Source organism: Brassica napus, chromosome A5, assembly GCF_020379485.1.
Source record: "Brassica napus cultivar Da-Ae chromosome A5, Da-Ae, whole genome shotgun sequence".
Taxonomy (NCBI): domain Eukaryota; kingdom Viridiplantae; phylum Streptophyta; class Magnoliopsida; order Brassicales; family Brassicaceae; genus Brassica; species Brassica napus.
In genome coordinates this window covers 19529814-19555496 of record NC_063438.1, presented here as the reverse complement: position 1 = coordinate 19555496, position 25683 = coordinate 19529814, and the positions used below count along the sequence as shown (strand labels likewise).

Genomic DNA, 25683 nt, shown 5'->3' with positions numbered 1-25683 from the left:
GAATTCATAGATTCCGAGGAATCAAGGCAACAAAAAAAAAAAAAGAGTAAAAGAAGTTACAACAAACAACATGGATTATCAATCGACCACAGGAAGATCCTTGTCGCCACTGCCGTCACCCTCTCCGGGACCCGATACGCGGCCAAACTTCGTTGGGATTGCCTCGGTAACATTCGCGGCTGGCGTCTCGGTTGGAAGGTCGCCTCCCTTCCCCGGGTCTTCTGACGAGGAAGCCGACGAGCTGGCGTTCTTCGACGCCTTTGCAGAGGAATCAGTCAGCACGATGGTAGGCACAGCCCCGTCTTTCTGGACAACCGGTCCCTCTGATGTTCGCCCCGTTGGATCGACGCCTTGGTCGATATTCTGATTGGACGATACGGCCGTTTGAGCAGGTTTCTCCGTCGGGTCTGCCGATTGGGGATTTCGGTCGGCGAGGGGAGTACGAAGAGCAATGGCAGCCTCTGAATCGATTAAACCAATGTTCGATCCAAACGGGTCGAGCTGACGCCAAATCTCTTCGATCAGAAACCGGGATTCCAACACTAACGGGGAGAGGCGAAGGTCTTCTGCCGGAATTTCCTTTACTTCCAAGCGTTCTGCTTCCTCTTCATAGTGCCTCTCTTGCTCAGCGAAGAAATCGATGGTTTCCTGCGGGATCTCGACGCCTGAGGCCTTAATCTGCTCGAGACATTTCCTCGTTCCGAAGGCTTGGCTGTAGAGGCACCTAGCATCGTCATACTTGTCCCGTTGATCCTCACGAAGAGAAATCCTATGGAAGCGTTTCTCAGCCTTAGCAATCATGGCGATCAACACGCGAATCCTCTCGTGCGTAACCTCGTACCTACGAGATTTCCGAAGCCTGGTCATCTCCTCGGAATACCTAAGCGATTCCGCGGCTATCCTCCTTTCTAGGTCGACCTTTTCCTTCCGCTGCTTATCTACCACAACCTCGAGGTTGTTCATCGCTTCCTTACACATCTGCAATTCAGCTGCGTCAGATGTTCGCGTCTCGACAAACGCTTTCCTGAGAGACCTCTCCCGAGCAACGGCCTCAGTCTTTTCTTGCGAAGACACCCGAAGAGCCTCCTCCACTTTCTTCTTGGCTTCTTCGCTCTCGCGGATCTGCTCTCTGGCCCGCCTAAGGGCCGAGTCATACCTCCCGATCAAAACATTCCAGTCGCCGTGACTCTGATTTAAAAAAAAAAGGGAGAGACTTAGCTAAAATAATTTTAGGCTCAGGAAAGAAGGAAACAAGCAACCGCGTACCTTTACCGACGAGCAAGAAGCATGTTCATACTCATCTTTAAAGATGAGGTCCCCCACTGAAGGAAGCAAGTCAGGACCGCCTTTGACTAGTCGCAGCAAGCGAGCGCAATCCTCCGGGTAACAGGCCAGCGGGAGTTCTCGGCTGAACTCGAACTTAAACCCATCCTCCGGGGTCTCCTTGGGACGGCCGGACACACGGGTTTCGGAACCTTCCGTGATATGAGCCGAAGAATCGCCCCTCAGAGGGACTCGCGGTCTTTCAGAGGCTGGCAATTCCCTCGGAGTCTCAGAGAGGCCTTGATCACCCACTAAGGCTCCGCGATTCTGCTGAGAGCCTTCTCGTCTTCTCCGACGCAAAGCGATGGTCTCATTCTCGTCATCATCCGAGGTCCCAACCTCGGGAGTAGCGTCAGGGACCAAGGCTCGGAGTTCCTCTTCACAAACCGAGGATGGTCGGGGCGCGGAGAAGTCTTGCTTCTTCGTTTTCGTTTTTCTGGGAACGTCTTCCACAGGTGGTTCCGCGGCTTTCCTCTTCTTACTACTCTTCTTCGAGGGATTATCCGGATCGGTTTGACCTATCTCGTCAGACTCTTTCCGAGTCTCCTTGCCTCTCTTCTTCTTCGAGGCCTTTCCCTGAGAAGAACCGCCAGCGGGCGCCTGCTCGGCGATAACGGGGACGACGTCCGTAATCTCGACTCCCGCAGAGCCGTCAGTACCCTTTTTGGCACCTATCTTCCCCGCCGTAATAAGGCTCAGATCGGGCAATTGCTTCATTGTTCGGGCTTGATTGATTTCCTTTTGCTCGGCTCGGGTAAAAAGAGACAACCGTTTCAGGGTCGATCGGTTGATGAGAGGAAGCAAGTCCGAAACCCAACGCTCTGCGAAAAACAAAGAAAAATCCCAATAAGACTTTGTTCGCTTGATAGGAAACATAAAGGAGGAGCGAGAACTTACGACTCGCAATCCGTTCTACAGATCTTTGAATTCTCTCCCGAGTAAAATCCTCCCAGTGATCTTGCTTCTGCAACGCGACAATCCGAGCACTCTCCTTCCAATCCTCGGGGTACGTAGCGAGATTCGGATGACCAACTACAAAAAGAAAATATAAGCGTTAGACGAGCACACACCACAATCGTCACATAAGATAGCGTGCAGTACCCATCTCTGCATTCCAGAGAACGCGGTAACCAGACTTCGGCGGCTCTTCGAACGCCGACCTGTTCGACTTCACGTAGAAGTACGAGCGCTGCCAGTCTGAAGTTTTGGTCGGATAACCCGTGACCACGTTATAGTTTGGGCGCATTCTCGTCGAGACGAGCCCATCGTCGGAAATCGAAACTGAAGTCAATTCCTCAAACGACCTCACACTCATCGATGTCCCCGCCTCAGCCGCGATCACCGATAAAACGACCATCAACCGGAGAGAACCGTTCATCAACTGGCTCAAAGCGACTCCTCTGCGGAACGCGTAAGCCGTGACGATTCGAGGAATCGGGAACCATAATTTCGTGTCGTTCCTGAAATACGACTCGTAGATGCACTGATATCCCTTCGGAGGCGACCAAGGCCTCTGGTCCCGCTTTGGAATGATGAACGAGACCCCGTGTGCGTTGAGATCTCGGAGGATAGCTTCCACCGACTCCACGGTGGACTTCGTCCTCTCGACGTTGGACCAATCTTGTCCGTCGACGACCGAAGGTCGAATTCTCCAAACCTCCATTGGACTCTCCTCGGCGAAGATGTTCCCGGGATAATAGCTGATCGGAACAATCGAGGTGTCGACCGCTTCCTGACCGTCGTCATCGCCCCGGAACTGTTCCCTCGCTTCCGAGACCAAGAGACGCTGCGATAAGTTCATATTTTCCGAATCCATCATCGCTTCGTGATGGGTATCGTCAGAATCCCGAGAAGATACCGCCCCCTTTCCCTTTTGTTCTCGCGTCAAACGACGGGGTGACGACATCTCGGATAATCGCAGATCTAAAAACAAAGATAAAGAGAGAGAAGGAGCGTAGAGAGAGAAAGTACCTTTAGCGCTGCGGAGAGAAATGAAAAGAAGTGGAGAGGGGGGGAGCTATTTATAAGAAAAGATAAGCGCGGAGATCAAGGCGCCATCATTACGCCTAATAAGGCCTAATTGGGCCTAAACCCAATTAGGCGCGTGGTCGACAGATGCGCCGGTCCGTCTTCTCGACCCGTAAGCATTTATCTCACGATCGCAACGCGTGAAAAACGGACGCGTCAATCCACTCTCTCGATCGAGAAGTATCGATTGAACGGGTCGACTCCTCAACGGTCAGTCGCTTGCTCGGGTTGAACCTTTTGTTCTCCGAACCACAGACACCAAATTCATCGAGGATCGATTGCTCGACCATCAATAAACTGGGGGGGGACTTACTGTTGGGGATGGATTTAACCCATCCACAAAGCCCATCGAACAAAAGGCCCAATCCAGCAAACCGAGTCGACGTCGGCGCAGAAGCCGATTCTCGAGGCTTCAACTTAACCAGGAAGCGCCGTTAGTCGAAGCGGAGAGCAAGCGAAGCGAGGCTGATCGACTAAACGGCTCGGAACGAGCGCCTCATAATCAGGCCCGAAGGGCCGACAAAGCCCAATCAGTAAAAAGAGATTAGGTTAAGGTAATCGAACAGAGTATAAAAGGAGAGGAAAGCAAAGGAGAAAGATCATCAACACTGAGCTACACAAACTTAGCGGCGAGATTAGGGTTTATCATCCGTACAATCATCTCTCTGCTATTTGTACTTTTCCGGTTTAAGCTCTCACGAGCTCCGGCCTGCTTTTACTTTCTCCACCTTTGTAACATCATCTCGAAATCTAATAAACGCCTCTGTTCGACCCATTTTTAGTATTGTTTACTTCACCGAGACCAAACTCACCTTAAACACCGTGCAAGTTGCAACGCAATCTCCCTTAGCTCCAACGGCCGTCTTGGGGGAAGTCGTTGATGCGTATGGCAACGATGAAGACGGTGACACCGATGACCGGAGTTAGCCCGCCCACTTGGTGTTTCCTCTGTTCTTCCTACTAGGCATTGTTTCTTCTTTGGTCGTATCTAGAACAAAACATAGATTTTTATGAATAAATAGATCAAAGACAATAGATTAAGAGTGATAACCAATAAACAGACAAACTCTGTAACCTGCAAATCTTTTTGAATTTAAGAAAAAGTTAAACCGTGGAAACAATCCATTTCCCGAGTATCCTCAAAACGTTATTATCTCTAAGAACAATAATGTCAGGAGTTATGGTGGTGTGGTGGGCAAGACAGCTCCTTCAAGATGTTTTGCCTTTTATCCTCCTGATCAAAATCTCAGACCTGAGAGGAAATATATCAAACGTATGATTGATCAATTGGTATACTAATGTATTGATTTGGTTTTTAAAATATCTTAACCATACACTTCTCTAAATCAAACTCTTCTGGCAAATCAAATTCACCAGTTTTGTATACTAAGAAAACAGCTTCGGAAACATACAAACTCACTTATATCACATCTAACTCTCTTCATGTTTAGCTCTTGCAATCACTAATCACTATGTACGCATCACTTTCAATTACAAAACTAACACACAACAAACAAAACCTTACAAAATTCTTAATAACTTAAATAACAAGTAGGTATATTGTAGCGCAGACCGACTACCAGAATAAACTAAATAATATTAACGTGAAATTTTTTTGTTAATTAACCCTCAAATTAATGACTTCAAATGATTAGTTTGTGTATTAGTATCAAACAGCAAAAAAAGTAATTAGAAAAACGTAGAGAGACGAGACACACACGCGGATTACACGTACCGTACGACTCAGCCAAATAAAGGAGGCTGACGTATCCTTTGACCGCCGAAGAAAGACGAAAACGAGTCTTTGAGAGGAACACTCACGAAGAATAAGAAGAAAACCTCACCTCCCCTGGCCCTGAGAGAAGACGAATCATAGAATCTTATTTATCTGATCGAGCCAACGGATTGAGTGTACTTTCCGCCTTAGCTTTCTCAACTTTCGGTAAAAAATTCTCAACTTTTGTTTGCTGTTCGATCAATTTTTGAATTTTGGGGTGTGATCTTTGGTCCGTGATGCGATTGAGAATGGGAAAGTATCATCCTCCGTTACGGATTTCAATATTTTAACATTTGGATTTTTGGTTTGGTTGGGTACTTGATGCTAGTAGTCTCTCACGATTAGGGATTTTGTTTTGTTGGGTTGGGCTTTAGATCCATAAGAAAGCTTATGAGCTCTTAAAGATATGTTTTTGATACACTTCCTTTTTTAGTGTGGAATCCAAACACCATGGATGAACGCAATAGGAATCCATTTGCAACTGCAAGTGGAGGAGCAGGGGGCAGTACAAGTGCGAGTTCCAACTCCAGTTTTAGTAGCAGTGTGGCGGATACAGAGGATGATCAGACCATTGCGCGTATATTAACTGAAGATGATAGCTTAAGAAGAGAGGGCATGCTTGGGAAGAGACTCTCTCATTTAGATTCTATCCCTGTATGATAAGCTTCTTCTTTTTTTTTACCTACTCATACTTCATTCATATATATAAAGCTTGAATGTGTTGGTAGTTAGCTATTCGTAGCTTTTCTTTGAATGTCCTACTGGTACTCTTGAGAGTAACCTTTTGCTTTTTCTTATTGTATGGAATTTCGTATTTGGCAGCACACTCCTCGTGTTAACAATCAAATACCCGATATAAATGATGCAACATTAGACCATGAGCTGCTCTCTGTGAGGTTCTTATCTTTCTTTCTTTTTTTTTTATCTGACATTCCTTGTTTTCTTTCATATACCTCTCTGCAATCTTCATTTGATGCTGCTTAGATTATTCATTTGTCAAACGCCTTGGATGGAATATTAGTTTCCTTCTTCAATCTATATAGCTGTGTATAAACAAATCGGTTTTGATTGATGGTCTCTCCTTTTTCTTCAGGTTGGCCACATATGGTTTAGCTGAACTACAGATGGAGGGGGATGGTAATTGCCAGGTACGCCAGAAGCTTGTTTGGACTCTTCACTTTTTTTTTTTTTTATTAATGATTTTGATCTGTCATATGTTATACTGGTTTGACAGTTCCGAGCTCTAGCAGACCAGCTTTTCCGTAATCCAGATTACCATAAGCATGTTAGGAAGCATATCGTAAAGCAGGTACTGTCTCAGAACCACAGTGCAACTCTGTTTCATGTTCACAAATTTAGAGTCGGTGCCCCAGGGATGCATGCTTAGTTGTATGTATAGCCAATGACTTGAGGGATGAATCTATTTATTAGTCAGTGCCACCAGTGATTAATGGTTAATTGTATGTATTTGAATTGTCCATTGACTCTTGCTTCTTCACCCCTCAAGCTGTGTTTTTCTCTCTGGTGACTTCGTTTTCAGTCTCTGAAACTTTTTTTTTTGGCTTTAGCACTCAAGCCTCATGTCCTGAAGTTGTTTTTAAACACTAATCCCATTAGTTGTGAACTCCGCTGGACTTGGTTTATCTCAAACTTGTTGACCGCATACTCTACTTAATAGTTAATACTTCCGTTGTTCTGATTTAGCATGTGCATTTTTCCAGTTGAAAAGGCAACGAAAGTTATACGAAGGATATGTACCGATGAAATACAGACACTACACCAGGAAGATGAAAAAGTGAGTCATCTTTTGTTCTTACTTTTGTATTTGTACCAGGGAGGGATAAAATTATTATCTGATTCATTCTTGGATGTCATTAGACCGGGTGAATGGGGAGATCACGTTACTCTTCAAGCTGCTGCAGATCGTGTAAGTTTTCTTTTTAGAAAAAATAACATCATGTTTTGGGTTTACTATAAGACTGCAGCAGTTTATAAATACACCTCAGAGATTCTGTCTTCTCTTGAGTAACTGCATCTTGAAGAATCATTGCAAAGTTTACCTTTGATCCACTCACGTTTTTCGTTCTTTTTTTTTTTACTTGAATGAATGACTGGCTGCTGATTCAGCATTAGTGTAGTTTGAAGCGAAGATCTGCTTAGTCACATCATTTCGGGAACAATCCTACATCGAGATACTTCCCCATAACAAGAATCCTCTTAAAGGTACAAAGCCTCTCTTTCTGCCTTGTTCGCTCTCTAAGACAACTTTACTCTGTGTCTTGAATCCGTCTGCTCTGTTCTGCAGAGGCTTGGCTTAGCTTCTGGAGCGAAGTTCATTACAATTCTCTATACTCTAGTGGAGGTAAAAACTCAAGTCTCTTCTGTCAACTCTTGTTTTTAAATAATTAATCGTCTTTAGTTATCTCCATGGCTTCATTGGATCTTGAAATCTCCAACTTTCTCAATTAGTAGTTCCTTACTCTTCCAGATGTTCCCACAAGACAATACAGGAAGAAGCATTGGCTCTTCTAGGATTGGATTCATATGTATGTATAGTATACTCAGATTGTGTGTCAACTTTGTAATAACCTCACTCTGTTACATTGGTTTCATGATTGTTTCCATCTCAACACTTGCATCGTAAAAGAACCGAGTAAACGTAGATATGTTATTTATATAATCATCTGATTTTTTTTTTGACAGATTCTTTTTTAAAGAGTTTACTTGGAATATTCTGGATCATAACAAAAATACAACTAAGTAACAGCAAATAGTGTTAATAGTTTAAAGAAGTGGACCAATTTGAACGGCCGGGCTAAAATACATTCACATGGGCCAATCGATAACGTGTCGTACAGTTTTATATATTTTGTTGAAATGTTTTTTTATATTTGGGTTGAGTTTCAAACAAGTAACGCAGTGGCCTTTAAATCACAAGGAATAAAAGAATTAGTGGGATCTGGAGAGAGAGCATCATTTGCTTTGACTCATAGAAGCATCATTAACCAAAGTGATGAGTGCTCACCATATTTAGTCCTCGTCTGAGTTGGTTCCAGATTAACTTTTCTAGTCTGCTAACTATTTAGATGAGTCGATGATTGTAGTCTAGTTTGATTATTACCCTCTCTATCATTGGTAAACAATTTAGGCTAAACATGAAAAAATTCGTTCCAAAAACAATTATTGATTAAATGGATGAACGATCAAGTGTATTTCTAATTACTAATTTTCTTTAAAAAAATATACTAGTATATATGAAGATTATTCATTTAATACATGGAAATCATATGAAGATTATTCATTAAATACATGGAAATCAAATTTAAAACCTTGAGATATGTTTAAACAACAATGAAAAAGATAATATTGATTAGTTAATTTTAAAATATAGAATCAAATAAATTCTCTTTAATTTTATTTATGTACATTACATATGTCTGATTTGTGTTTCATTTTAAAACCATTTAAAATGATTTTTTCTTAACAACCATTTAAGACTAATGAATTTATCAAGTAACAAAAATGAAAGTAAAAAAGGAAAAGAAAAAAGGAGTGTGGATTTAGGCAATAAGAAGGTCATGTGTCGATGAAACACAACACACGGCGAAGAAAACAGAAGAAGATATCAACAAAGGCCACAGCTTTCTTCTTTCCTTTCATTCATCTCTCTCTCTCTCTCTCTTGATTAACGAACGCGGAGAGAGAGATCTACCTTCTTTCCAAGTTTACTTGTGTTTATCCCTTCTTCAAAATTGAAAACCCTAAACCAATCTAATCTAATCTCATCTCTCTCCGCGTCCCCAAACCCTAGCGCGAGGGAATACGATTTCTCTTCCTTCTCTGGCCTCCTCTAGTTTCGATCTTTTTTATCCTTAACCTCTTCTCCGATCATGGAGAGATCCGATTCCAGGGACCTGTACAACTTTGTTCGCTCTTCCTCAGGTCAAGGATGTTTCTTTCTTCTCTTTGTGTTGTTAGCTGAGATCCGTGTTGCTTTGTGATGAATTTTTTGCTAAGTAGGGCTTATTGGTCGGTATATTTTGATAGATTTGAAAATCCAAACTAAATTTAGTGTTATTCAATCATACGGATTTACTAATAGATGAATTTGCATGAATTTCTTTGTTAAAAACACAAAGACTGTCCAAATCTGTAAAAACTTGAAAATTTGTATATTTTACTTGTAGTTATAAATACTATATGGATTTCTAGTACACTGAGGTTATCTCTTGTTTTCCTGTAAATTATGTGTAGTTGTTCTTCTTCTTCTCCAATTGCGTGAATGATCAAACAAACTATTTGAATACTAAAAAGCGTCTTTTTGATTTGGTTTTGTTTAATCATGTGGTTGTTGGTATCCCTTTGATTCAACAATGTTGCTGAAACTGGCTGTGTTTTGTATCTGCAGATTCAAATAGTAAGCTCTTTGATGCATCTCAGTATGAGTTTTTTGGGCAAAATCTTGACGAAATGTCATTGGGAGGTATTGACGATGACGATGTGGTCGCTCCTGTTCTTGGACATTCTGCTACTGATGATGATGATGAGTATCACTTGTTTAATAAAGGAGGAGAGGTAATGTGTTTTCTCTTCTCAAAGCTACCTACCTTTTACTAAATACATATGTTGATTATTGCAGGGTGCAGGTTTAGGGTCATTATCTGACATGGATGATCTTGCCACGACTTTTGCAAAGGTTTGTTTCACTTCTTTTTTGCAAAAAAAAACAAAAAACTGCTATGATAGTGATCTTAATATCTTTAACTGCCATGTTATTATATGGTGGTCATATACCTCTTCTTCTTCTTCTTCAGCTTTGAACTGTTGTTTTGTTAGTGATTCTGAATCTACTTATTTTCTTTGTGTAGCTAAATAGAAATGTCACGGGACCCAAACCCCTTGGAGTTATTGGTGACAGAGGATCTGGTTCCTTTTCAAGAGAGAGTGAGTTTAATTCTTAAACTTGTTTACTACTGTATACCTTTAGGGTTCTTCTTAACCTGAATGTACTTTATCTTTAGGTTCTTCTGCCACCGATTGGACTCACGATACAGAGCTCACAAACTGGTTGGACGAGCAAGATCAAGAGGCTAACAGATGGTCCTCGCAGCCACAGTCATCTGCTCATTCACAACCTTTATACAGGACATCCTCTTACCCTCAGCAGCCACCACCGTTGCAACACTACAATAGTGAACCGATCATTGTACCAGAATCAACTTTCACCTCCTTTCCCCCGCCAGGCAGCAGATCTCAGCAGACTTCACCTGGAAGCCTCCACCGCGCTCCTTCTCTTCCCACCGGTTCTCAGATGAATTTCACCGCACCTTCCCCGCTGTCAAACTCTAGATTTCATCTTTCAGGACCCTCACACGGGCCTCACTATGGTGGTAATTTGGCTAGATATGCCTCCTGTGGTCCTACCCTTGGTAACGTTGTGCAACCTCATTGGGCCACTGATCCTGGTCTTCTCCACGGAGATCATTCTGGCTTATTACATAGTCTGGCGCAACAACAACAATTGCCTCCTCGAAATGATCTTATGTCGCAACATATGATGGCTCTCCAGCAGAGGCAATCGTATGCTCAGCTTGCAGCGCTACAGTCTCAGCTGTACAGGTCTTATCCATCACCATCACGTAAAGTCTCTTTTGGGGGTGGTGAAGTTAGGGAACAACACAAGCATAAGTCTTCTCATAGGAGTCGAAAGAACAAAGGCATATCTCAACAGGCATCAGACGCAGCTAGTCAGAAAAGCGAGAGTGGATTGCAGTTTAGATCAAAGTACATGACTTCAGAGGAAATAGAGAGTATACTCAAGATGCAGCACTCTAATTCACACAGCAACGATCCTTATGTCAATGATTATTACCACCAAGCTCGCCTTGCCAAGAAGTCTTCTGGATCTAGAGCAATCACTCACTTCTACCCTTCTCAGTTGAAAGACCACCACCACCAACCTAAGTCCCGTAATAATAGTTCTGAACAGCATCAACAACAAGTTCATGTAGATGCTCTTGGGAAGATCACGCTTCCTTACATTCGCAGGCCACGTGCGTTGCTTGAGGTTGACTCTTCTTCTCCTGGTCTTAATGATCAAAAGGGCTCAGGGAAACATTTGGAGCAGGAACCACTTGTGGCAGCTAGGGTTACAATTGAAGATGCTCTTGGAGTTCTTATCGACATAGTTGACATTGACAGGACTCTCCAATCCACAAGGCCACAGGACGGAGGTGCTCAGGTTAAGCGAAAACGCCAGATCCTCCTAGAAGGATTAGCGACAGCTTTTCAGCTTGCTGATCCCTTCAGCAAAACCGGGCAGAAGTCAGGGCTGACTGCTAAGGATGATGTTGTCTTTCTACGTATAGCAACTCTTCCAAAGGGTCGAAAAATGCTTACAAAGTACATACAGCTTCTAGTTCCAGGCACTGAGATTACTCGAGCTGTCTGTATGGCTATATTCCGCCACTTGAGGTTTCTCTTCGGCGGCTTGCCTTCGGATACTCTGGCAGCAGAGACGATTGCTAATCTTGCCAAGACAGTCACGGTCTGTGTTCAAGCAATGGACCTCCGAGCGCTGAGTGCTTGCCTTGCAGCTGTGGTTTGTTCTTCGGAGCAGCCACCTCTGCGTCCTATTGGAAGCTCTTCAGGGGATGGTGCTTCAGTTGTGTTGATATCTCTTCTCGAGAGAGCTGCTGAAGTAGTGGTGGTTCCTCGAGCCGTCCATGGGAGCTCTAATGATGGACTATGGAGAGCCTCGTTTAATGAGTTCTTCAACCTTCTTACGAAATACTGCAGGAGCAAGTATGAGACGATCCGTAGCCAGAACCAAGGGAGTGCAGCGGATGTTTTGGAGCTGGCGATAAAGAGAGAAATGCCCGCTGAGCTTTTACGTGCGAGCCTCCGTCATACCAATGACGACCAGAGGAACTATTTGTTAAACTTTGGTCGTAAACCGTCGGCCGTTAGTGAGTCTGCGTCGCATGCAAGGGGTGGTCAGATCAACTCTGAATCTGTGATGGGTTGATCAAAAGGAGAGAGAGAGAAGTGTGAAACAGTGAAGGGATGTGTGTGGTGGACTCAGGAGCCAAACTTGTAAGTAACTTGGTGGAGGTGTAGGAATCTTTTTTCACAAGGGTTCCAGGTGGTGACAAGTGCTTTTAGATTCTGATCTCTCTCTTTTTTTTTTAACTTTAAACTCTTTTTATTGTGTTATTATTTGGTGGACAAATGCAAACTCTGCTTGGTTTGTGTATTAATGATGATGGGAAAGAATGTGAAACATGGAGTAGGGAGCTATATGTTGTTGCTCTCTTTATGTTGAAAACTCCAAATTGTTAGGCGAATGATATTAGTGCTTGTGTGTAGAATGATGATGAACCCCTTTATCCGGTGAGATTGGAGCTAGAGCAGGATTAGGCGCTAGCCATCTCTTGGATTTAACAGGTTTTAGGTTGTGGAAGCAGCTCTGGGAAAAGGAGTTAGAAGTTTGTTTTTCTGACATGTTTCCCATAAAGTCCTCTTTTGAAAACTCTTGGATCCATCTCTTTCTTTCTTACTTAATATTGTTGCCTCTCTCGCTTGGTTGTTACAAAATTTCGTTTTATGTGCTCCTCTCTTACTTTTTTTTTGTGATGGGAGTTGAGTGTACACTTTATATAGAGCTGGTTTAGTATTTTTCTTTGGTTTTACCAAGTATTGTTTGGCATATACAGAATCTTGAAAGTACCTATCTTATTAGAAATGACTTTCTCGTTTCTTATACTGATACAATACGACAAAGTTTCTGTAATGGTGAATGACTAAGCGCAGATGGTGAACGACGTGTAATCTGCAAGTTCTCTATGCTAGTTATATACTTTGTTAGTGCTACTCGTTGGTGTATCCGCCTAGCTTCATTTTTGCATTCTCTCATTAATAATAATTTGTTTGTTAAAAGTGTGCATTTTCGTATTTTGCTAAATGATATGCTATTATAGATACAAGCGATCCAAATGATCCGAGTTTTATACAAATGAAATATCTTGATTTAAAAACATTGAAAAAAAAAACTCGAAGTTCATCGTTGAGTATACGGAAAAATGACAAAAATAAGTGGGGTTTTAGGAATGACGCGAAGAGGAGGAAGACGTGGAGCTGCAAGTGTAACCGTAAGGTGTAGTAACATATTTGCTTCTCTTCTTTCTCTTCTCCAAAAACCTCTCCACTGATCTCTTCACCGAAAACACTAACGGCGATTTTAGTCTAACCGGTGCTAACTCTAACGCCGTTATGTCACGCTCCTTGCTCGCCATCTCTATTACCGCCCTTATCTTCGTATGTTCATCAATGTATTTATCAAAATCATTAATCAAAAAAAAAATGAATAAATCGACAACATATGTACAAGAGCAGATAGAGAAGCTACCTGGATCTCTACGAGATCGTATTCTCGTACTCTCCCACTATAGAATGCATTGATCTCCTTAGTTCTCGTGGCTAAAGATTGACTAACCCTGTATATAGCAAAACGAGTTAAGAAGAGAGGTTTAAATGGATGCAATATAATGAAGTTGGAACTGAACAAGAAAAACTCACTTGGAATCTCGGCGACAAGATTGAAGTGAAGAGGTCACTGAAGATAGGCAGAGATCTAAGCTGCGATTCTCCATATGATCCTCTCTGCGTAAAGATTCTTCTTGCTTTGGTCAGTTGATGGAAGTCAAGTTATAGAAATACTTGCATATAAAGTCTGAATAAGAACGTGCTATAAACTTTTATTTTTTCTGAGGGAAAAAAAACAAATATCTGCAAATCTGGTCACGTGCTTCATGTTTTCAACACGAAGGAAAAGGTATTTTAAAGGAAAAAGTAGGCGGAACCGGTAAGAATGCATATATCAATCAAAGTGTCTGAGGAAGTATCTTGAGTTACGTACAGGTAATAACTTTGTAATCTATATGTTTAGGACTGATTCGATCAGTTTTAATAAGAATACGTTTAGGACTGTCATATCGCTTGATTCGAGTGGAATGCTTCCCGATTAACGTCAGAATAGTCAAACCATGTATTATTGAACTATCATGTAAACTAAAAAAAAAAAAAGGTGGTTTCACCTCTTTGCCGAGAACTAGTGGTTAAGCATTATGGGTGCAAGTGCATCCAGTGTCTTTTAGATATTTGATTTTTTACATAGGACTTATAAGAAGGAAGTGGCTATTTGGTTAAGTTTGCACCCATAATTTCCTAACAACCTAGGTTTGAATCCCCCTATGCTATTTTTATCAGTTATTGTGCATCCAGTTAAGAAAAATCCTAGTTTCGCCCCTGCCGAGAACCCAAGCATTGTAAATAGTCCCTCTCATTGTGAATTGAATCCGGGTGGCAGTGGTTACAGCTGTAATCCCTTTACCACTAAGCCAACTCAACGTTGATATATCATGTAAACTATATGTACCTAAATTCAAGCCCAAACTTTCTATAGCTGTAAATTTTGTTCTAAGAAAGACGAAATTTTTTTTAAAAAAGTTTTAGAACATTCACAAGTTTTATCTATCATTTACAGGTTTTCATCTGACCAAAGACTTAAGGACCAAAGCGAGTTTCTCTGATCTTGTATTCGGTTTGTGCTCAAATCGTCTTCGGGGGACTCTGAGCAGAGTTCGTTCTTTTGAAGCGTCATCGGGAGTAGGTGCGGATCAAAAAAAAATTGTAATGTGTGGCACAATAAATAAAATTAAATTATTAAATAATTAACGGAACTGAAGTTTTTTTTTTTACAAAAATTACATTAGGGACATGAGTTTTACATCTTATTTTTAAATGAACCATATAAACAATATTTTTTTATATTTTTGATAGTTAATTTTCACAATTTTAAATCTTCACTTTAAGTAATGTTATAAATTATATACTGCATATAATAGTTAAAACCTTTATTCCTTTTAGTTTTGGTAATCTAAGTATTGAAAAATTAAAAATAGTAGAATAATTGTTAGAACTAAATTAGAATAAACTATAGTTTATATAGAAATTAGTATTAGAAAAGCAAAAAAAAATATTATAGAAAAAAATAGTTTTACGTAAACACGAGGAAGAAAAAAAATATTTTATAAAATAGTAACTAAAAGTATGTAGAAAACTTTCACCCAAAAAAATACGTAGAAAACTCAGAAAATAAAAAAATGGTCTTAGGTAACAAAAATAAAGGAAAAAGAAAATATTTTATTAAAAAGTAATTAAAAATGTATCGAAGATTATGACAAAAAATGTATCTGAGAGTAAAAACTAGGGCTGTTCAATATGGTAAAACCGAACCGTACCGAACCGAACCGAACCGAAATAGACAATATGGTTTGGTTTTGGTATATACCATATAAACTGAATGGATATAATTTTATAAAAACCGTAGGATTTGGATATGGTTTGGTATATAACCGATTAAACCGAATAAACCGAACAAAACCGATTAAAAGTAGAAACATGTAAATATGTATCTATTTTAAAACAATACATGAAAATCTATTTGTTACATAAGTTAAATTTGTATTAATAACTATTACCATAATTTTATAGTAATAAAAAACCTTAATTTGTAAAACACTTGAACTATAACTAAATAACAATACATCGCAATTCATACATCTTATTTTCTAAGTCTTTTTTGATATTTTTGATTTATTTTAGTATGCACTTAATTAATATGAAGATTATAAATTTGATAGACAATAATTAATGGGAAATTTTCAATTGAAAAAACATGACTTTAATGAACACTAAATATGGAAGAGTGAAAAAACTTTTCTTTTATGTTTTTGTTTTGTTTCATATTTTTATTTTTAAAATTTCAAGCTTTAATTTTAGTTATAGAATTGATTATTTTATTTGATGGTAGAAGCATTTTTACTTTTTTGTTCATCTATTTGAACATGTAATATATTTTTAATAAATGACTGTGTTGACAATATGACTCTAAAATTCATATAATATGATCTCAAACAAAATAATTATGTTTTTTGGTATAAAACCGAATAAACCGAATACCGACGGTATATAAACCGAACCGAACCGAAGTAAATATGGATTTAGAATGGTAGTTATATTTTACTAACCGAAATACTGAAAACCGAAAAAAACCGAACCAAAACCGAACCGATATCCGGATTGAACACCCCTACTAAAAACTAAAAAGACAATTTAATAGTTTCAAACTTGGTTTTGGGTGGGGCACGGTATATCAATTTAGACCAAAAAAGCTACATATTTTTATCTGTCCTAACATTTCACATGAAAATTATATTAATCAGTATGTGGCATGTGCCACATCCTTTACCAAGGTGGGGCTCGTGCCGATTGCCATCGTCGGATTTTCTATTCACTTTAGCGATGGTTTGATCAAAAATTGTAGCTTTAAAATTCGTTCTCGAAACTTAAATCTACTAGTTTGTTCCTTAAGTCTTTTCCATCTTTTTGGGACTTAAACAACTTGTATCATCTTCATTTTTATTAATAAATATTTACCTTTTAGCAACAAAAAAAATGCATACCTTTGTAATTTGGTCGTTTGTGGTATGTTTTAGTGTTTGTAATTAATATTACATAAATTTGTGTATTTAATGAATTAATAATTCGTGAAATATACCTTACTTGTGTATTGAATGAATCCCTTATATATTAAAAGGGATGCACGAGAGTAAATGTTTTCACACAAGCATTGCCATGTGTCGGCTGGAGATGAATTCTGGCTAATATATTTCCTTTTTTTGATTTTTTTATCTGAATTGGAAAAAACCTTTTGCTTCTGATTTTTCACGTGAATTGGACAAGAGCTGTTTTTGTGACTTGTGTATGTATCATCGTTACTGGTACTTGCAAGTGTGGGTTTGCGAATTTCTGTTATGAACCCAACAAGCAAATTATTGTCACTTGCATGAACGAGCAGAAAGACGAGTTGTAGCCTATGTTACAGAATCCACCATATCTAGATGAAGTCTGATGAGAAGAAGCTCATGGGTAAACCTTTGATGAAGCGTGTTATGCAGACATGGCTCCCTGCAAGTACTGCACTACTTGACATGATGATCTTCCACCTTCCGTCTCCCCCACACTGCTCAGAGGTACCGTGTTGAGAACTTGTATGAAGGTCCCCTCGATGATCAGTATGACACTGTCATCACAAACTGTGATCGAAACTATTACTTTCTTCTTCTCACTTCTCCATTGACGTACTCTGTCACAGAGAGAAGCCAATCAATCTCAATTCTCCATCTTTGACGTACTTTGTTTTTCACATGGTTACAAAGGAGATGAGATAAGAAAAGAGGAGATAGAAGAGTCCATTATTTTCTTCTGTTTTACAGTTTTTTGCAAGCGTGTGTTTGTCCAGTTCATCATGAGAGTCACGTAGAAAAAAAGAAGTAAAATTATTGCCACTTGCATGAACGACCAGAAAGACAAGTTGTGGCCTATGTTACAGAAGCTTGGTGTCCAGATGAAGTTTGGTGAGAAGGAATTTTATGAATATTTACAGTCCAAATTGGTCGAGTCTTTTCTGGTAAGGTCTCTAATGGTACGAAGGTCAAGATTATGGGTCCCAACTTCGTTCCTGGTGAGAAGAAAGACCTGTACGTCAAGAGTGTCCAGAGAACTGTTCTCTGCCTACATGAAAGTTATTACTTCGGTATGGAACTTATGGTTTTTGGTTAACCGAACCGAACCGATCGGTTCTGAATTGGAAAGTTAATTGAAATCAATATAGATAACCAATTAAGAAATTTTTGCGCAAGGCAAAGAATATATCATAATCAATGTAGAGAACCACTTTCTGTCAATATAATTAAATCTTATTGTGCTGGCCAAGGCAAAAATATTTGATAATCAATAAGATTTTAACGGTGAAACTAAGTTAGAAGCATTAGGGTTTGGAACTTATATAAAACACATGTCCCCAACCATTGTTACTCATCTCAATCACACAAAACCTAACTACTCTTCCCTCATTCTTCTACGATGGCTGCTATAACTGCTGTCTCTGATTTAAAACCGTTCAAGACTATGTGGAAGATTAGGGTCAAGATCATAAGTTTGTGGAAGCAGTATTCTGCAGCCGGTGGCTTAACCATTGAGATGGTGCTAATCGATTCTAACGTAAGAATCCTATAATCTTCATGTTATTAACATTGTGTTGGCTTCATGTGTCATTGTCTTAAAGTTTATTATTTGATTTTTTATAGGGTGTTAAGATTAACACTTCTGTGAAAAAAGATCTGGCTCATCAATTTGATTCATTCCTGACACAAGGAAGTTCAAAGATTCTCCTAAACTTTTCACTCAACCCCTCTTACGGTTCATACCGGACAACCATACATCCATACATAATTGGTTTTCTATGGATAACACGTGTGAAAAGTTGTGACGATTTGCCCGAAGCCCTAACCGGTTTTGAACCAGTCAACTACATGGAAATTCTAGATGGTACACTCTCTACGGACTATTTGGTTGGTAAGTTATCTAACTTAGTGATTTCTTGCTAATACGCGTTTTTGTTTTTATGGATTATAACTCATAGCTTTTATGTTTCAGATGTAATTGGTCAGATTGTTGAATTGACCCCAATTGAAGTAGTATCAGCTAATGGGAAAGAAACTCATAAACTGACTGTGGAGCTTCGTAATGAAAAGTATGACAAGTCTTTATATTTTCTTAGTTATTCATATGTCATGATTTAAAGTATGATAAGATTTGATCAATTATAACTTATGGTAGGGATGAACGGCTTTCAATGGTGTTGTGGGGTAACTTTGCTACTGATGTAAGTGATGCTATTCAAGGACGTGGTGACAATGCGATCATTTGTGTTTTTGAGATTCCAGAAATCGATGCTTTCAGAAAGAGGTATATCAATTCATTTAGTAAATTTGGTAAGTAGGTATGTTTAGTTTCGTAAATTAATTCTTATTTATGTTTCTCTATAGGATTGCAAACCAGGAGTTCTAAAGACCCTTTTCACGGCATTTTGGTTTTATCAGTTTTTTATTTGTTTCCTTATAATTTGTTTCTTTCGTATTTTATTTTTCTATTACCTATGTTTCTTTTAATTTTATAATTATAATTTTATTATGAAAGAGTAATTCTATTTTCTATGTTTTGTGTTGTCTTAAATTCATAATAAATTAATATAAGTTGTTGCATACTATTATACATTTTTTCCATACAATATATTTAATTTACACATAACCAATTACACAAACTTTTTCTAAAAAAAACAATTAATCTTACATTATATATACATGCAGAATTTCGTTTGATATATATCATTAAATCTAATATTTGTGCCTATAATTTTAATTTTTTAATATCGATAAATTAAAAAATAAAAATCGCTTTTGTTCACTTGCTCCGCGCAGGGCGCGGGTTATCACCTAGTTAATAATTATATTAGTTGTTTGCAGGTTTGTATGTATTACTATTAATAACTCCATTTACATAATTCTGTGTATTAATATTGTGTGCTACAAATTATTTATATTTGTTGTTATAAGGTTTAGTTGTTCAATATATACATGTTCAATGTATATTCAACTATAACTATATGAGTTAGCATAGTATATATATATATATATGTATATGTGCAAATGCATAACACATACACTGATATACGTTAATGTTGCATCAGTGTTGTGTTTTATCAAATTAAAATAATTCTTTTGAACTATCAGTATATAAACTGTTTCAAAAGAATATCAAGGCAAAATTAAGAGCTTGACTTTTATGTTTGGAGAAATATTGGCCACATGCAGTGTTTGTACCATGTGGAGTTTGGAGAAGTTTGGTTTAATACACTTCCCACAAATAGAAAGTCGATTCCTAAAAGAGGCTGGTGATCAGTTCCTTTCTCGGTGTTAAAAAAAAAGAAGAAGATCAGTTCCTTTCTTTTTATTTTTCTTTTTGTTGTATCACTTTATTGCATTACAGAAAGCATTTCTTTTTTTCCCTCACTTATTTATTTTGATAACTGGAAAATTGTATAATTTATGTTAATTAATGGACTCAGTTTACCATATCTCACTAGCTAGTTTACCAGTACCACTCAAAATCTATAACATAATTCATCTGTATATGTAGTTTTTTTTTTTTGGTATAAATGTTAAGAAACTGTATATGTAGTTCATAGTTCACACATCAAACACGAGCTGGTTTAATCGAAATGGCTAAAAATAAATGAAAACTAAATTTAAGAGAAAATATGTCATAACTGAATGCAAGTGAGGATTGAAGTGGGAAAAGCAAGACTAAAGTTAAAGGTAGGTGTTGACAAAAAAAAAAAAAAGTTAAAGGTAGGTATAGAGAAGTTGACATTAGTGGATGAATTAACACACGTGAAGCATGCATTTTGCAAGTTTTGCAAACTGTTCACGTTTCACAAGTCACGTGATCTTATTTTATTTTATTTTTTTAATTAAGAATAAGAACACAAGAACATGATTATTAAGTTGAGAAGTGGACGCATGGGAAATTAATGTGACTTTGATCGAAATATGTAAGTGAAAAGATGTGGCCAGTGTTTTGATGTTTATCTACTTTTACGACACAGACCATTTGACCCGCGACATTATGGCATGACCTTTATGAGGAAGTACACAACACTAATTATGTATTAAGAGAGGATGATTAATCTAAGAGATACAATTTCCGAAAGGTTTATTCAACCCAAAAATTAACTAGAGGGCTGTAATTAGCAAGAGTTTATCTGTATATATTATCAGTGTGCTTACTCTCAGCTAGATTTATTAACATATAATCTTTATGGATTTTTTTTTAAACTGGCTTTCATAATTAAACATTTACAAAATAGTTTACAGAGGTGAATAAAGGAAATAAAATACAAAGCTTGCAGGAGATAAATTAAAACACAAGAAACAGAAAAAAGATGGGAGAGGTCAAAGAGGAAAAATATCACTCTGGAAAGTAGGAATCAGAAGAAGGAAAATTAGGTTGAAGACCAACGACTTGCCAATTGCACCAATTGTCAAACCACAGTTCTTCAAAAGCTGTTGATTTTATCTTTTGCAAGCTTTATAGACTTGAGTATACTTTTTTAATGTCTATAGAGATGAACCAGTGCAATTAAAGTAATCCCACCAAATACCAATATACTAACAGTGAGTTGGTTTAATGGATAAATTTCCTTGGTTATCAAAAATGTAAAAGCTTTCTTTTCTAAAAAAAGAGTTAAAACATATGGTTTAGATCTTGTTTTTAAAGATGTTTATGCACATAACTTCCTAACTGATTCCATCAATCTATTTGTTTTGGGGATGAACCAATGCAACTAGAGCAATACCGCCAATGTATATGTTTTGTTGTCTGGAAGTCATGTAAAACGTGAAGTTGCTTTGTATAACAAAGCATCCTTTTGGGTGTTAGTTTATGGTGGGGAGTTTATGTTTGGGCTTATGGGTCCCAAACTCCCAATCTCTCAAATCAAATGACGTTATTAACTCGGCCCAATCAATTTTGTTTTTGTTTTTTTTCTTTCTTGTCAGTCTCTAACTCTCATCAACAACCAAAATCCCGCCATGTGGAAATCGCACATCATGATTAATGTTAGCAGATGATTGTCTTTAATACTTGCTTTATAGTGTTGCTTGAAGCTGGTCCACTTTCCATCACTTGCACATATATTAAGTCTAGACTTAAACCAAGGAAACTAAATCACTAATGCTTCATAAATCATAAGATTATTTAACCACTTTAAAGATATACAAAACCATGTGATGGCATATTTATTTCACAGTCGTTGGCGATAATGAGCAACAACAGTCGATTAAATCATATTCAGGTATAAGAAGGTATCGTAAGCGATTACAAAACAAACAATAACGTTATCTTCCTATACAATTAAAACTAAAAATCGTACCTAAGAACGAATTATCAAACAGATTGAAAACCTCAGGCTAACTATCAAGAAAAAAATGCGGTAAAGTAGTTAAAATATGCATATTATTTACACCAAAAATAAAAAATAAAAATAGAAAATGCATCTTATATTTAGCAAAAAAAAAAAAAGAAGCATATGTACGTTATGATCGAAAACATTTTCACTGCCCAAAATGATCAGTTCTGAGAAGATGAGGGGTTGATTCGTAAATAATAAGATTAATAATGCTAAATTGAAATTTGTAATAAGGTAAGGGAGCAATAAATAAATAATGAGAGGACGGAAAAAGAGCGACGCCGTTCAAACATCGATTTTGTCTCCCCGGACCTGGAGATCTCTCTCTTCTTCCCCAATCCTTTCTCTCGTCGCACGCACACGCGCTTCATCCTCATCAGCCTCGATTCAAGGTACCATCTCCGTTTCAAATGATCTCCCTTTAGAATATCTTAGATTCGTGCCATTGTTATTGCCATTCTACGCATACGTTTCTTCAAAAAGATGATAACTTTTAAACCTAGATCATGCTAAGATTCTTAAATTTCGAATAATTAGTTGTGGGTTTCGAGATTAATTCTCGAAAATCCATCCCCTTTAATCTTATCTTACCCTGCATATCTGCTTGGTTGATTTTGAGCTAGAGACCCCCTTTAACTTAAAACCGCCATAGAAGCTCTCTGCTTGTTTCGTCTGTTTAGTGCCACATTGGTTGGGTTTGTAGTTTGGTAGGATGGGTGTGAAGCAGGCTCTAAGGAGCATCGATGCGTTCCCAAGAGCTGAGGATCATCTCCTTCAGAAAACTCAATCTGGTGCCGTTGGTAATGCTTCCCTTCTCCTTTAATGCTTGCTTGACTGTGTGTTTGCTTATTTTTCTATCATTTTTATTGGTTATGGTTATTTGTAGTATCCATTGTTGGGCTCCTTATAATGGTTATCTTGTTCTTGAGCGAGCTCAGTTACTACCTTAACACCCTTACAGTGCATCAGGTAATGTCTTTTGGTTCCTGATGATTGGCTTGTAGGGGGTCTTCTCCTTATATAACCATTGTAATTGGATCATGTTTTTTGTAGATGTCAGTGGACTTAAAGCGTGGAGAAACGCTTCCAATTCATGTAAATATGACGTTCCCATCTTTGCCTTGTGATGGTAACTCGAATCCATTCATCACATACATACTTCCTACTTTCAGGAATGCTAATGGTTGTAAACTTTGATCTTTATTTGTTATTTGTAGTATTGAGCATGGATGCTATCGACATGTCAGGGAAGCATGAAGTTGATCTTGATACAAACATTTGGAAGGTAAGATGAATCAAGATGCTAATGCTAAAAATCACGAAGTCTTTTTTTTTTCTCTAGTGTACTGGTTTATAATATAGACTTTAATTGCTAACTAACTACGAGTATATGCAGCTCCGTCTCAACAGTCACGGTCATATCATTGGCACAGAATATATATCTGATCTTGTTGAAAAGGAGCATGATCACTCATCTCACAAGCACGGTAACCATTCTTAACCTAAAGGTCCTAAACTAAAATGTGTATTTTCTTAAATACGTTATAAGAATCTAACAAGTTTAATTGAGGCATATTATTATATGAGAGTCCCAGTGATAGCCGACTCTGGTTTGTGTATAAGGATAGAGACTTAATCACTTCAATTTGGTTTCTTTTGTGCTTTGCTGAAGATGAACACAAGAATGAGACGGACGCGTTGAATTTACTTGGCTTTGATGAAGCTGCTGAGACGATGATTAAGAAGGTGAAGCAAGCATTGGCAGATGGAGAAGGGTGTCGGGTATTAACTTCTGAAATAGACAAACTAGAGATGTTGTCTTATTGGCGTTGTCAGAAACCAGAGACTTTAATATATGTTTGGCTGTTTTCCAACACACAGGTTTATGGTGTCCTAGATGTACAAAGGGTTGCGGGAAACTTCCACATTTCAGTTCACGGGCTGAACATCTACGTTGCTCAAATGGTTGGTATCACATTATCTCGCTTTATAAAACCATCTTAAGTTCAAAAGGGTCTGAAACCATTAACCAAGAACATACAACTCAACATTCGCTTACTTTAGTTTTTGATTAAGTACCATGTGACCATAATTGATGTTGAATTCCATTGATATGTCAATGTCAAATGTATAAAGCCAGACCTTTACATACAAAGATTGATAATCGCTAAATTATTCTCATCAATTGCATTTGCACCTCATTTACTGACTTACTATCTGATATTTTGACTTACGAAGATAATGATGTAGTATCTAACTAATCTCTTTTACTCTCTCAACAGATATTTGGAGGGTCCAAAAACGTTAACGTGAGCCATATGATACATGATCTATCGTTTGGGCCCAAGTACCCCGGAATTCACAATCCACTTGATGGCACAAACCGAATCCTGCATGACACCAGTGGAACCTTCAAATACTACATTAAGGTGTTTTATCTAAATCCATCACTGTTTTTTTCACTCACCTCTCTGCATGGCTGTACATCTTCTAGTATACTCCATTATTTGTTACTTCCAAATGTGAAAACATTATTTGTAGTTTTTATGAATCCATTTCGTGAGATGTGAAAACATTATTTAGATACTATATCATTATTTAGATACTATATCTGATTCTGGCTAGTAGCTTTATGAATCCATTTCGTGAGATGTGAAAACATTATTTGTAGTTGATGTCTTTCTGTGTGGTATGGCTTGCAGATTGTTCCAACAGAATATAGATATCTATCAAAAGACATACTGACAACAAATCAGTACTCTGTAACGGAATATTACACACCAATGAACGAGTTTGACCGGACATGGCCAGGTTAGTCGATCAAACTTCATTTCCAGTGGTTGTTATTACTCTGTTTGTTGATGGCATCTGCGTTCTTCATTTTCAGCTGTCTACTTCTTATATGACCTGTCACCAATCACTGTGACGATCAAGGAAGAACGCCGTAGTTTTCTCCACTTGATCACACGGCTTTGCGCTGTGTTAGGCGGTACCTTTGCTTTGACAGGTTCCATCCCATCTATATCTAGTCCTCTCAATAGTCATTTTTCAAAAAAAATCTTAGCCTAATATAATGTTATGTCATGGTGATAAACAGGAATGTTAGATCGTTGGATGTTCCGTATCATAGAATCTTTCACCAAGAAACCGAGCACAAGAAGCATACACAAGTGAAACAGAGAGAAAGAAAAAGAGCAAAGGAAGGAAGGAAGGAAGAAGAAATCTCTCAAACCCCAAAGCGTGTATCTACCTTCTGAGACAATACCCACCGGAGATTCCAGGGCATTTGATACATGGATGTAGTTTTTTGCATGTTCTCAAGTCTTTTTGATCGCTTTTTTCTCTCTTAATGTATTACTACCCTGATTCTCTCTGGTCATGGTCATCATCATCATCATCTAGTAGAATTATATGTAATTTTATAAACACTTTGCATCTTGGCCTTTTAGCATCTTCTAACTTCACTGAGAAAATTGCCATGATTACAAATAAAAGAATAGAAACAGGCAAACAGACTTTGGGTATGAATGGTGGACGAGAGAACGGCGAGAAATAATGCATTTTTTAACGTTTCTGAAAAAAATTACTATTCACAAGGAATAATAATTTTCTCTCATTCTCT

General features: G+C 38.2%; 5 protein-coding genes across 7 annotated transcripts; 4 read left to right on the top strand and 1 right to left on the bottom strand.

Moving 5' to 3' along the window:
- The first annotated feature begins 5053 nt into the window (after nucleotides 1-5053).
- On the top strand, nucleotides 5054-7830 carry LOC106352812 (OVARIAN TUMOR DOMAIN-containing deubiquitinating enzyme 11). Of its 2 annotated transcripts, none has more exons than XM_013792447.3 (10): nucleotides 5054-5293; nucleotides 5562-5782; nucleotides 5951-6024; nucleotides 6222-6276; nucleotides 6363-6437; nucleotides 6850-6923; nucleotides 7007-7055; nucleotides 7267-7351; nucleotides 7434-7490; nucleotides 7617-7830. In XM_013792447.3, exons 2-10 carry the CDS (start codon nucleotides 5579-5581, stop codon nucleotides 7658-7660), a joined length of 717 nt encoding a protein of 238 aa, XP_013647901.1. In that variant the 5' UTR covers nucleotides 5054-5293; nucleotides 5562-5578; the 3' UTR covers nucleotides 7661-7830. The 2 variants fall into 2 exon arrangements, with proteins under 2 accessions (XP_013647901.1, XP_048635220.1); XM_048779263.1 differs by having other exon boundaries at nucleotides 7601-7830.
- An 865-nt stretch (nucleotides 7831-8695) lies between these two features.
- Nucleotides 8696-12412, top strand: LOC106352813 (protein PAT1 homolog 1-like). The gene is made up of 5 exons (XM_013792448.3): nucleotides 8696-9070; nucleotides 9537-9703; nucleotides 9768-9824; nucleotides 9997-10072; nucleotides 10150-12412. Exons 1-5 carry the CDS (start codon nucleotides 9019-9021, stop codon nucleotides 12153-12155), a joined length of 2358 nt encoding a protein of 785 aa, XP_013647902.2. The 5' UTR covers nucleotides 8696-9018; the 3' UTR covers nucleotides 12156-12412.
- Nucleotides 12413-13079: 667 nt separating this feature from the next.
- Nucleotides 13080-13969, bottom strand: BNAA05G17310D (protein JAZ13). Its single transcript, XM_013796440.3, has 3 exons — nucleotides 13706-13969; nucleotides 13536-13623; nucleotides 13080-13440 (listed from the first exon to the last, which is right to left on the bottom strand). The coding sequence occupies exons 1-3, from the start codon at nucleotides 13777-13779 to the stop codon at nucleotides 13231-13233; spliced, it is 372 nt and encodes a 123-aa protein (XP_013651894.1). The 5' UTR covers nucleotides 13780-13969; the 3' UTR covers nucleotides 13080-13230.
- A 4146-nt stretch (nucleotides 13970-18115) lies between these two features.
- On the top strand, nucleotides 18116-19102 carry LOC106355516 (replication protein A 70 kDa DNA-binding subunit C-like). Its single transcript, XM_013795451.1, has 5 exons — nucleotides 18116-18253; nucleotides 18340-18607; nucleotides 18689-18785; nucleotides 18872-19000; nucleotides 19081-19102. The coding sequence occupies exons 1-5, from the start codon at nucleotides 18116-18118 to the stop codon at nucleotides 19100-19102; spliced, it is 654 nt and encodes a 217-aa protein (XP_013650905.1).
- A 3207-nt stretch (nucleotides 19103-22309) lies between these two features.
- On the top strand, nucleotides 22310-25498 carry LOC106352814 (endoplasmic reticulum-Golgi intermediate compartment protein 3). 2 transcript variants are annotated; one of them, XM_013792449.3, is made up of 12 exons: nucleotides 22310-22453; nucleotides 22765-22861; nucleotides 22948-23030; nucleotides 23115-23190; nucleotides 23279-23346; nucleotides 23458-23548; nucleotides 23734-23843; nucleotides 23943-24026; nucleotides 24344-24490; nucleotides 24764-24872; nucleotides 24949-25068; nucleotides 25159-25498. In XM_013792449.3, the coding sequence occupies exons 2-12, from the start codon at nucleotides 22774-22776 to the stop codon at nucleotides 25233-25235; spliced, it is 1053 nt and encodes a 350-aa protein (XP_013647903.1). In that variant the 5' UTR covers nucleotides 22310-22453; nucleotides 22765-22773; the 3' UTR covers nucleotides 25236-25498. The 2 variants fall into 2 exon arrangements, with proteins under 2 accessions (XP_013647903.1, XP_048635216.1); XM_048779259.1 differs by having other exon boundaries at nucleotides 22344-22453; nucleotides 22685-22861.
- Nucleotides 25499-25683: the final 185 nt, after the last annotated feature.